The sequence below is a fragment of the Zeugodacus cucurbitae genome, chromosome 5 (genome assembly GCF_028554725.1).
Source record: "Zeugodacus cucurbitae isolate PBARC_wt_2022May chromosome 5, idZeuCucr1.2, whole genome shotgun sequence".
Lineage (NCBI taxonomy): Eukaryota > Metazoa > Arthropoda > Insecta > Diptera > Tephritidae > Zeugodacus > Zeugodacus cucurbitae.
In genome coordinates, this window is record NC_071670.1 from 42229891 (window position 1) to 42242468 (window position 12578).

General features: G+C 37.5%; 1 protein-coding gene across 2 annotated transcripts in view; it reads left to right on the plus strand.

Annotated features, from left to right (window-relative positions):
* Nucleotides 1–398: 398 nt before the first annotated feature.
* The window catches only part of LOC105216205 (hybrid signal transduction histidine kinase A), a 79032-nt gene continuing 66852 nt past the window's right edge, over nucleotides 399–12578 (plus strand). For both annotated transcript variants that reach the window (XM_029042863.2, XM_054232543.1), the window contains exon 1: nucleotides 399–3676. In XM_029042863.2, coding sequence (XP_028898696.2) covers nucleotides 590–3676 — 3087 coding nt within the window. In that variant the 5' untranslated portion in view covers nucleotides 399–589. The remainder of the gene's footprint in view (nucleotides 3677–12578) is intronic.

The following is a 12578-nucleotide window of genomic DNA, read 5'->3' on the forward strand; positions in this document are numbered from 1 at the left end:
GCATGACAATAAATGCAATGAAGACAACAAAAGAAAATTATAAAGTCATCAAATCAGGAAGTGCATGCAGAAAATAGTGTAAACACAGTCCGAAGTGCCCAGAGACCGCTGATTGCACACCTAATACACCGATGTACATTTGTATGTGTTTGTGTGTTTGTGCAAGTAACTACTGTTAGGGCGATTACAGCGATTATATTACACGCCACAAAACACAAATTGCATAACTGCAAATCACGCTGCAGTGAGATCGAAGAAAACAAAAAGAAAACGAAAACAAAGCAGCCTCAAACAAAAGCTGTAGAAACAAAAGAGAAGAAGCTTTGAAGAAGATCACATTTGCTTGGGAAAAGAATAAAGTGAAGATAGCTGCGAATCGGACACGAAGCTCGGCAAACGAAGCAACAGCAGCAGCTAACACGAAGAGCAAAGAATCGGTTGAGAGATTGGAGTTTGAGCGCGGATCAACATCTAGCAAGCTAGGAAAACCAGTGCAAAATCGAAACAAAAGTAGACGAAGTAATCACAAGTAATTTGTTAGTAATTACACTACCAAAGCAAGCCACAACAACAGCAACAAACAACAATCATGGCAACGAAAACTGTTATAAACACAAATGCGCCAACAACGCGCGGCATCTCCATACTAATTGACCAGAATCCACAAGCAACAACAACAACAATACAACAAAAACCACAACAACAACAAACACTCGTAGTCAGTAGTAATTGTCAACAAGAGGTATTGAGACCAGCAGCACAAATGACCGAAACGGCCAAGATCACCATCTATCAAAATACAACAACAACGAAAACACAAATGGCACCAACACCATCGACGGCGATAACTAGAACAGTGCTCACTAAGCTGCAGCCGCAACCGAGCAAATTGGTGGCGACAACAACAACAACACGTATTGGTGTTAACGGTATAGATAATAATTACACCGCAAATAATGATCATGGTCATGATGTTGATCAAAGCAATGATGATGATGTCTTTTCCAAAGCTAATAATGCTGAGCAAGCTTCGATGAGCGATGAACAGCGCCGTTCGTATCGCATAAAGAGTGGTGAGTACGAGAGTGACCAGAAAACTAGTTACACCACAATTAAGCGGAAATTAACAACATCCACGGCGGTGCCAACTTTTCCACACTTGCTGTTGAAAGTGGTGAGTGAAAGAGGAAAAGCCAATAATGGACAAACAGATGGTGTTGTTGTGAGCCGCAACGAAGACGTGCACGAAAAGACGAATGGAAACGACAACGACGACGGCAGTGGTTTAGTTAACGGTGTTGGAAGTGATGTTGGAAAATCGCAAGTAAATAGAAATGTGGCGGCCGCAGGTGGTCAAAATGAGCAGCCGAACAACAACAATAACAACTATGCATCGGCTATACCCATGAGGCCCACAAAGCAGACAAATGTTAATGAAAAACAACAACAGCAAACACCAAAGCACGGCATGATGATCATACAGTGCAATGGCGCTGAGCAACATAACAGCAACAACAACTACAAAAACATAGCGCATAATAATGTTGATGCACATGATCAGCATAACGATAATGATGAGCACAAGGCTAATGACGTTCAACAAGCTGATCAGCAAGTTGATCAAGTTGGTACACTTGTTGCGGCAGCTGCCGCTGCGACTGCGCCGTCTAATGTATATCGCGGCGACGAAAGTTGTGTGACTAGTGCTATTGGAAATGGTCAAAACGCGTTTGAACATTATATTTGTACGAATGCGATAAACGATGTTAGCGAACACGATCGCCATGAGGCTGGCCATAGTCTCTGCACTGCAGATGTCCAAGAGCAGCTGGAAAGTGCAGACGTGAACGCGAATTCGAATGCGAACGGTGTGAATAGTCTACTAACGGTAACGAAAACAGATTGTGGAAGTGCACTGACCGAAACAGACGCAGCCAAACGTAGGCGCAGTGTTCCAAACGGAATAATAACAAATCCGAAAGAATTGAATGCGAATAAGCAAATAGAATCGAAATTACATGTGTTAAAGATACAAATTAAACCGAACGAAGTGCACGAAAAGTATGACAAACAAGTGACAGTGGTGACCCTAAACGAGGCACAAGTGCAAGACACCACCCAACAATCAGTAAAGACAATTGATCAAATTAAAGAATTAACACAACAAAGTGCGCCAGTGCAAATTGTAGACGCAACACAAGTGGTTGAACAGCAGAAAAGTGTGCGCTCACAAGCGTCGGGTGAAAGTGCGAACGAACTACAGCATACAAGAAAAGACCACCACAGTGTTGATAAAAACATACAGAAGAAAATGGTGCAAAAGCCAATAGCTACAACGCCTACGGCGTCCACTTTGACAACGACAACGATTCTCAATGCGGGCGCGGTAACCGTGTCGTCGGGCGGTAATGCCTCAACAAACTTGTTAGGCGCGGCGATTACCATCGCAAATGGTAACGACACGAACAACAGTAACGGTAATGCCACTATGAATGGTAACGGTCACGCGCACAACACGAACGCTACAACGAACACCAGCGTCACCGAATTAAATGTCACACATCCTTCGTATCACTACTACGTAATGTCCAGTGGTCAATTCTCACCTTGCGACACACTAGACAGCGGTACTGGCAGCGATCTGGAGAGCAATGGTAATGTAACACCCGGTGCAGCAGCAAGCACACAGAACAAGTTACTCGGCACACTCGAGAAACTCAATGCGGTCAACGCACAGAATGTTGCGAACGGTTGCGCACCCAAAATGGAATTGCATATGAAAGCGACTAAAATACGTCTAAGCGGCAGCACCAAGAAGTCAGCGCTGGACATTGGTGCAAACGGCGTTGCGCAGTCGCATGGCGAACATGCACGCGCTGGCAGTTTCACCGATAGCGAGGAGAGCGAAACGTCCTCGCTGAGCTGCGATTCACTGCACTCCACCGAATTCATACGCCAGTCATCGGTTTCGCCAACAGCGCACAAAACCACGGGTTTGGCCTGCGTCAAAATGTTGGGTTCTCTACTGCCCGATTCCTTGTTGCGCGATATACGCGATCGCAAGTTCCCTACCAATGATTTTGAGGCGAAATACGGCGATGCTGGTAGTGCTGCCAGCGCTGATGGTAGCAGTGATGCGGATGGTGAGGTGGAGGTTATCACAACTGCCTTGCCGGTGGTTGCCATTGACGAGCAGGATTACGTTAATGTGGAGCATAAGCAATTCTTGAAGGAACGTAATAGCCAGAATTTGACCGTTAATAATAGTCACAATAATAAACGTGCGTCGTTGCCGAATAAAACGTTCGTTCTAAACGCGGATAACGGTACATTTGTCGATACTAAAATGAACTCGATGCCGCGCAAATACGAAGCGGATAAATACTACAATTTCCATGTGCGAGAGCATGAAAATTTCCGCAGTTTCGACATTAGTGGCGGCGGTGTTGGTGGTGGTGTTGGTGGTTCTGCCAGTTTGGGTGGTGGCGATCTTGCAAGTTTCGGTGAATACGAAACGAAAAGTTTGCAAGATGATGCCTTCGCCGGCTACAAGGATATACGCTGTGGTTCGGCCACATCGACCATACGTTCGTCGAAGGGCACAGTGCGTGGCGTCAAGAATCGTGTGCGCAATGGAATAGCCACATTCTTGCAAATGCAGCAGCCAAATGTGAAGGTGAGTGAGAATTTTATAAATATTTCATAAAATAATGATTTATTGAAAAATTAAACAAAATATTCACAATGTTTAGGGAGCCTAAATCTATTATAGCTCACATTAGATCATCAACCTGTGTTAATTATTGAAAAATCACTATCAAATTAAATATTAAATAACGGTTGTATGGTGCTATTGACATTGTATTGGAATATCGATTTCATCCCAAAGCTCAAAATTTGTAAGAAATAAATTTTGTGCTGGTTTAAGGTTATTGCGAAAATATTATTATGGGATGGGAAATTTAAACCTTCTTTGATTATTATTTTGAATTGAATTAATTTAGAATCAATATTTTTAGATTTCGAAAATATTTATATTTTATTACATAATTAATTTAATTTTTGGTGACAAAAATGCATTTACAATTTTTTCGAACGCACTTCACCATAATTACTGATCCAAAAAATTATTAGGTGCTCGTGTAATATAAAGTCTAGACAGAAGAAGAACAACGTACTGAAGTAATCGTTGTCATTTTGCCTGATTACCTTGATTCACAATTAGACCAAAAATGCCAAAATTACTACTATTTTTAGAGCTGCATTTTGAGTATAACTGCTTCCACTCCATTCTATGATCTTGAAAAATTCAGAAACTAGATAATGACAAACTAAAAAAGTCCTAAAAGTGATACTTTAGTGATACTCTCTAAATAAAATTGAATTCAAATTGATTTTTAGTCTATTAGCCTATTTTGAATTGCATAAATTGTATTTAATTGTAAAATCATGTTCTTAATACGGTTTTATTTAATATTGGCAATAGATGGCGCTATGGTGTTTTTTCCTATTTTCTGAACGAGTTAATACATTTTTATAAATTTGCTTCTTCATTATTTTAAGGGGCCATGTGATGGCCTGTTTTTTCGTTATTTTTTTTTTAGATTTTTTTCTACGACCAGTGAGTTTTATTTACTATTGGCAATACATATATGGGGTTATGGTTTTTCTTTTCCTATTTTTTGAACGAGTTCATATTTTTTAGAAATTTCCTGTCTGAATGATCAATTTGTATGCTAACTTCATTATTTTAAGGGGTTATCCCATGTGATGGCCTGTGTTTTAGTGATTTTTTTAGATTTTTTTCTACGACCAGTAAATAGTTAGTCTTAGATTTATTATCCTTTATTAACATATATTTCGACAGTATACATAAATTTTAATCTAAAAATATCGTGTAGAACATGAGTTATAGCATTCTGCACACCCCCGCCTCGAAAAACTGGCGTCACACTTCCTCCACGATTTCGGCTGATTGTTTTATTTAATATCAGAGTTTAAATCTGTAACCTTAAATGCATGGAACGCACTACGATCAAGTGTACATACCAAAAAATTGTACCTTTGATAGGAATTTGAAAAAATTGTGAATTTTGGGTTTTTTTGCTATACAAAAAACGAAATTTTTATTAGAGCGTTCCTTGCTTTTACATGCGCTGAGTGCACTCAACAAATTTCAAGTCCTTCAGTTAAACCGTTTTTGAGATACTGTGGAGGAAAGTTTGCAAAACACAGTTTTGAGAAAGACGTGTTCAAAGTTTCGAGCTGCCAACTGAGTACTTCGAACAGCTCCTTCTTCTAACTTATATCTTTAAAACGATTTCGAATTTCTAAAAATCATTTTGCTACCGTATTCTAACATGTTAAGGAAGCAATTTATGATACATAAAAATTTGCTATTTGAACCCATCACATGGGATATACCATGCTCCTTAAATGAGCTTACAAATCTTACAATCTTACTTCATTACTTATTATCATATTTAAGTTCTATGAAAAAACAAAAAGAACAGCCTAACATAACACCAGACAACTTCTATCTTCTTGACTAGAAAATCAAGCTATATAAAAAAGCTTAGTTCGATCATCAGTTTAGACTCCAGATTTCGTTAAATTTTGCTTGTAAATATGGGGGTTTTAAATTAACAAAAAAAATAAATTTAATTTCAATCTATCCTTACTTAAACAAATGTGTGATATTGTATCTCAAAAGGCTATACGGCAACTGAGTTATAAATTTGACAATTTCTTACATATAACGGGTGATTTTTTTGAGGTTAGGATTTTCATGCATTAGTATTTGACAGATCACGTGGGATTTCAGACATGGTGTCAAAGAGAAAGATGCTCAGTATGCTTTGACATTTCATCATGAATAGACTTACTAACGAGCAACGCTTGCAAATCATTGAATTTTATTACCAAAATCAGTGTTCGGTTCGAAATGTGTTTCGCGCTTTACGTCCGATTTATGGTCTACATAATCGACCAAGTGAGCAAACAATTAATGCGATTGTGACCAAGTTTCGCACTCAGTTTACTTTATTGGACATTAAACCAACCACACGAATGCGTACAGTGCGTACAGAAGAGAATATTGCGTCTGTTTCTGAGAGTGTGGCTGAAGACCGTGAAATGTCGATTCGTCGCCGTTCGCAGCAATTGGGTTTGTGTTATTCGACCACATGGAAGATTTTACGCAAAGATCTTGGTGTAAAACCGTATAAAATACAGCTCGTGCAAGAACTGAAGCCGAACGATCTGCCACAACGTCGAATTTTCAGTGAATGGGCCCTAGAAAAGTTGGCAGAAAATCCGCTTTTTTATCGACAAATTTTGTTCAGCGATGAGGCTCATTTCTGGTTGAATGGCTACGTAAATAAGCAAAATTGCCGCATTTGGGGTGAAGAGCAACCAGAAGCCGTTCAAGAACTGCCCATGCATCCCGAAAAATGCACTGTTTGGTGTGGTTTGTACGCTGGTGGAATCATTGGACCGTATTTTTTCAAAGATGCTGTTGGACGCAACGTTACGGTGAATGGCGATCGCTATCGTTCGATGCTAACAAACTTTTTGTTGCCAAAAATGGAAGAACTGAACTTGGTTGACATGTGGTTTCAACAAGATGGCGCTACATGCCACACAGCTCGCGATTCTATGGCCATTTTGAGGGAAAACTTCGGAGAACAATTCATCTCAAGAAATGGACCCGTAAGTTGGCCACCAAGATCATGCGATTTAACGCCTTTAGACTATTTTTTGTGGGGCTACGTCAAGTCTAAAGTCTACAGAAATAAGCCAGCAACTATTCCAGCTTTGGAAGACAACATTTCCGAAGAAATTCGGGCTATTCCGGCCGAAATGCTCGAAAAAGTTGCCCAAAATTGGACTTTCCGAATGGACGCAGCCGCGGTCAACATTTAAATGAAATTATCTTCAAAAAGTAAATGTCATGAACCAATCTAACGTTTCAAATAAAGAACCGATGAGATTTTGCAAATTTTATGCGTTTTTTTTTTTTAAAAAGTTATCAAGCTCTTAAAAAATCACCCTTTACGTACTTTACGTGTCCCCATTTTAAACCAACTTTGTTAACAAAAAAATGCATTTCCTATAACTATTTCGAACTTCTACTTCTCCGTAAAGCTTAATTTTCGTGTATTCTACGCAAAACACAGATTCTCACATATTTTCTGCAGCATGACAGTTCGCTGATTGCATGAAGCACTTGTCATATAGTACGCCATGCGAATGCTTTCTCACGTGCATAGTGCACCCAAGCATCTAAACACACAACGCTTGAATGCAGTAACAGTATAAAAAATCAGCCCAAAATAGAAAATAAAAAAATGTTTGGCTAAAACAGTGTCACAACTCAATTTGAAAAGGCAACAAATGAAAACAATAGTCAACTGATAGAGTCAACAGCTGACTGTCAAGCAAAATAGTAAAAACAATAACAGCAACAATATGTTGTTAACTAAAAGTACCTTCAAAACAAAGGATTGACAACCTTGTGGCAAAATAATGCTAGACAATTGTCATAATCGAAAAACTCGCTGTCATACAAATTTATGCACATAAATTTACAGTTTTACATACACATTCATACATATCTTTGACTGTATGTATGTGTTGGTATATATTTGCTTGCTTTTCGCTTTTCATGCATTGTTTGGCGTTTTGAAGTGTTTTCGAATACAAAAAAAAATGGAAAAAATTAGAGCAGATCGACGGAAGTGATGGGCGTAAAATTTAATACATTTTAAGCATATGTATAAATATATATATATGCATATGACGATGAATAATTAAGCCAAGCTTGCGGTTTAGGCCCGTAAGCGTGGTAAATGTTGTTACAATTTTATTGTATGAGAAGTGTCAAAAGCTTGTCAAAGAAAACATATTGTCACACAAAGCTGTGTGGTATTTGAATTTTAAATAAATCAGTTGAAGTTAGATTTTTTGAAGGCTTTACAGATTCTGCTTTATTGATTAGTGCTTTAGATAATTGTTCATGAAAGGCCTATATTTTGAGTGGGGAAAGGTTTGACTTTGAGTTAAATTTGTATTTTTTGCCTTTCAAAATTCTAAAGTTTTATTGAAAGTTTGTAAGTCATCAAAATGCCGACCTCTTTGATAGTAGGTATATATGTATATATTTGATCGCCGAAATTCAATTCAAATGTCATAAATTTTGCAAAAAACAAGATGTGTTTCAGTGAGTAAAACGTTTTGAGAACTCATGGTAGTTAGGATTGGATTACTTTTTAACAGATTTTCTTAGTGAAATGTATGAATCTATTGTGCCCTCCCACTTATCAAATCACTACATATTACCCTATTACTTTAATGAATCTTAACAGCTCGCTTGGGCTGAGAGTTTGACTACTTCTTACAGTGACTGCTGGGCAATCTAGAAGTATGTAGATGCTCTGGTTTCTCCGCTTCCAACTCGCAGAATTTGCAGAGTTCTGTGGCACATTTTTTTCATCATAACCTGCAGTGTCCAGTGTACACTGCCACCAGTTGCCTAAATTTGTCTCTGAATAGGATGATGATTTCATTGAACCGTTTTACATGTCGTACCTACCTAAGAACAACTTTGCCTGGCGAAGTCTACTCGATTTTAGCCATTGCCGTAGGGATCGGCTCTTTCTCTCTGAGCATCTCTTTAATGGCGTGTGGGCCTATCGCAAAGGACGGCTCAGGTCCGAAAAGATTGATTGTTGCTCCTATTTTAACCTGCCATTATATATATACCATTGCCTTCTATACCATTATGGCCAGGAATCCATGCTAGTAACATCGGGTTCCTCAAGGCTATCCTGTAGCTGTCACGATCTCATTTCATGTGATGAAATGGCCTAGAGGCCCAGAGAACATGACAATTCGTTCCTGTGCCGATCGCATATACACACCTCGACCTGAAAAATGCTTGCACAAATTGAAAGCAAAGCAAAAGTTTGATTAATTAGGTCGTTGTTGTAACAATTGTTTAGATAACCTTCATAGAGGGAAAGTTTAAAATTATTTGTCACGGGTTGTCTAAAGGGAGAACTAAGAAACTATCTGTTTCAAAGGGGTTGGACCATAGAGAGTATGGTGTTAGATGAGTCGGTTTCATTGGGCCTGCAAAGACCAGGACACATGTTTAGGATGTCATGTCAAGTCTGTATAAGTAGGAGATTAATCTGGTATCCAGAGCGAAGTAGCGTGAGGGTCACTTTTGTTTCGCGAGTCATCTCGAGCTCTTCTACTGTAGGTGTAGGTTGACTCCAAGGATCGCAGAAAATCTGAGTGTTCTATTTATGTGGTATCAATTCAATCTCCAGTACAGCAAAATATTTAATTTGTTGTATCTTTTATGACCTAAAGGCAAGAGATACCTCTCATATTTCAAAGAATCACTCAGCATGTTCAACGAATGCTATTGCCAAATCAACCTCGAATATTATATTGACATCTCCAAATCTAACAAAAACATTCCTCTAGTCGCCATAAATCTCTGAGATTACTTGGTACTTAATTTTTGTACATTTATGTGCAAATAGCGTGCAATATTAGCAGCAAATGCATTTAAAATTTTATAGTCGCATAAATGAAGATAAATAAAAAACTGTTTCACGTAAATAGTTTAAGCCTACAAGCGGCGGCTATGTGTGTGTTTGTCAAATATTTGCATGCCAAAATGCCAGCTGCTATGCAAATAAAAAAAAAGAAATAAGAAGAATTTGCATAAAACACACGCAGTCAACGTTTGAGTTACATTGTAGCATGATAACGAGGACAACACACCTCTTTGACAATCAGTCAACAGCTCAGACAGCGTGTCATTAAACCCACGCCGCTGCATTTACTGACTGAGTGTATTTGTGTTTTGTGGTTTATTGTGTGTTGGAGTATTTCAATAATTTTTATTTTTTTCTATCTTTCTTTGCATTTTTGTTCACCTAAATTATTTTGACACTAAAAGCGGGCGTTAAAGCGGGCTGTAAAGGCAGACAAGCGCACACCTGTGTTGACACAAGCGCATTTGCTCATCTGTTTCCCAGCATCATAACAACAACAACATTTGTAATGTTTGTTGTTGACAGCTTGACATGCTTGTCAGCCCCTTTGGCTGCTCAAAAGCAGCTGCAGTTCGTCTGGGTGCAATTTATTACAACGCGCAGGCGCATCCGACACATAGTACATGTGTTCATATGTGTCTACATACATGCATTAACAAATCACTATTGTAATGACTAAGCTTAATTGAGACGGCAAGTGTGATTGCACTTGCAGCATGCAACTTGCAACTAAGCTCTAACACATGCGCAGTGTTAACGCTTGGCATTATTAGTCCTCCTTCGCCACCACCTTCTCGTTCTTCGAATGCATCGTACAACAATATCTCAATGAAATCGTTGCATGCTGCCTCATCAGTCAAATTTAGCTGTGCGCTCACATTTGATATAATTATTTTCATTTATGTTTTCGTTGTTGTTGTTGCTATATTAATTAATTAAATTAAATAAAATGCTGTTATCTGGTCATTGGCTACAGCAACAGCAATAGCAATAACAGCAGCAGCAGCATCAGTCATTCGATATGCTTGTGAAACATTTATCGCAAACAACAACAAAAGCCAACAACAACCACAACGCCTAAGTAGGCATTAGTGTGTCGCTATGTATGCATTTCTGCTTGTGTATTTTTCTCAAGCATTTTATTCACTTACTTATTTTCTGCGTTTAGCTGCATAATAAGTCACGTTTTTTTTCAGTTTTTCTTTAGCGCCGCAGGTGAAAGTAGAAATTTGTGTGTGCTTGTGTTGGTGTGGGTGTAAGCAAGTGATGCTATGCAGTTATGTACATGCAGAAATATGGTTGTTTGTATGTTTTTTATCTGTTTTTATTTCTCACAGTCATTGATTTGTTTAGCCGGTTGCTCAATCAAAATATTTTTTTTTTTATTTTTTATCATAAAATCCTAATGTGTGAGTCATTGTTCAATTAGCAGAAATAATTTTTTGTTGCCTCTTAATTTTTTACATCTTCACTAGTAGTTTGCCTGAGCTTCTTGTCCTTTATTTTTTGATGTGCACTTTGATGTTAATCGACGGTGAGAAACACTTACATATAGGTTTCAAGCGGATAACGATTTTTATAAGAAGGTGTAAAAGCACCATGCTCATACCCCATACCTATGTACTTACATACATATTAACATTTTCTAATATGACATAACCTAACATACACTTTCGCCAATCAAAACTTCTGAAGATTAATGCTGGGGTTATCTAAATTGGAATATTTGCAATTTTTAAGTCAACCAAGTCAAAATCTATCACATTTCCCAACCAGAAATCGTTTTTTCTGTCAAACTATTTCAGAAAAGTAATGGATGAAATCTTCATTTCAAATATATTTGGAATTCGTTAGTAGGCAAACTTGTGGACCGACTGTTCAGTAAAGCAATTTGTTACTAGAAAAATTAAGGTTTGATTTTATAGACTTGTTCGATTTTTTTTACTTAAACATAACTGTTTTTATTGAAATAAATCACATGATCATAGATGTAAGTGGTATGAAATCAAGCAGGAAGGCTACATATGTTCTTTTTCCATGTAGGAGATCTAGCAAAAGATATGTACCGATTTCTTCATATTCGATATATGAGGTCTAGGAAAAGATATGAACTGAATATTGTCATTTACATATAGAATACAGTCGGACTAACTCCACCATTAATGTTTGTGTTATTCACTGTAAACACACGCCAATGGAATTCAATTCAAAATGGCATTCTATGGAATACAAGTGTCCGATTCTGCTCAAACCTTACCAAAACGATATATTGACATATTCCCCATGGATTATTCTATTCATTGTGATTATTGTGATTCATTAATCATTGGTTAAATAAATTTTGGCTATTATCCCATTCCTCAGCAAGTTTAGTTTAGATAACTCAAGTAGATATTTGAACTATAAAAATATTAATTATTAATTGTGAAGGTTTTAAAAAGAATTTTTATTTTTCAAACTAACCACTTAATGTTCCAAGCATCAAAATCGTTTTGCTATATACATAGCATTATTTCTGCTGGAATTATCTCCTTGAATAATTTTAAATAATATGGCGGTTACAGCTGCTAATCCAAGATCACCATTTTGATCGTATACTGTGTGTGCCCAGTATTGATAAGGAATTGGAGGTAGTCACAGACCCGAAAAAATGAAAATTTTCACTATTTTTTTTTGCTATTAAATCATGTTATGTCACAAAAGTAATAATATGACATTTTTAAAAAATGTTTTGAATTGAAGTCACAAAAACCTGAAAACAAAATTTATAATTTCCAAAGTTATAGCTGTTTCTGTTGACCCAGTTCCAGAAAAAGGTCCTTGCAGTGACAATCCGAAGTTCTTGGAGATTCATCTAAAATCAATCGGATAAGAAAAATTAGTTTTATAAATAGATTATCCTGGGCCTGATCGAAGCTTTTTTCAAAAATTAACAAAATGGCGACCTCATGAAATTTTTTTTTAGATTTTTGGAATAAAATCAATATTTTATTAGTCCTAAAAAAT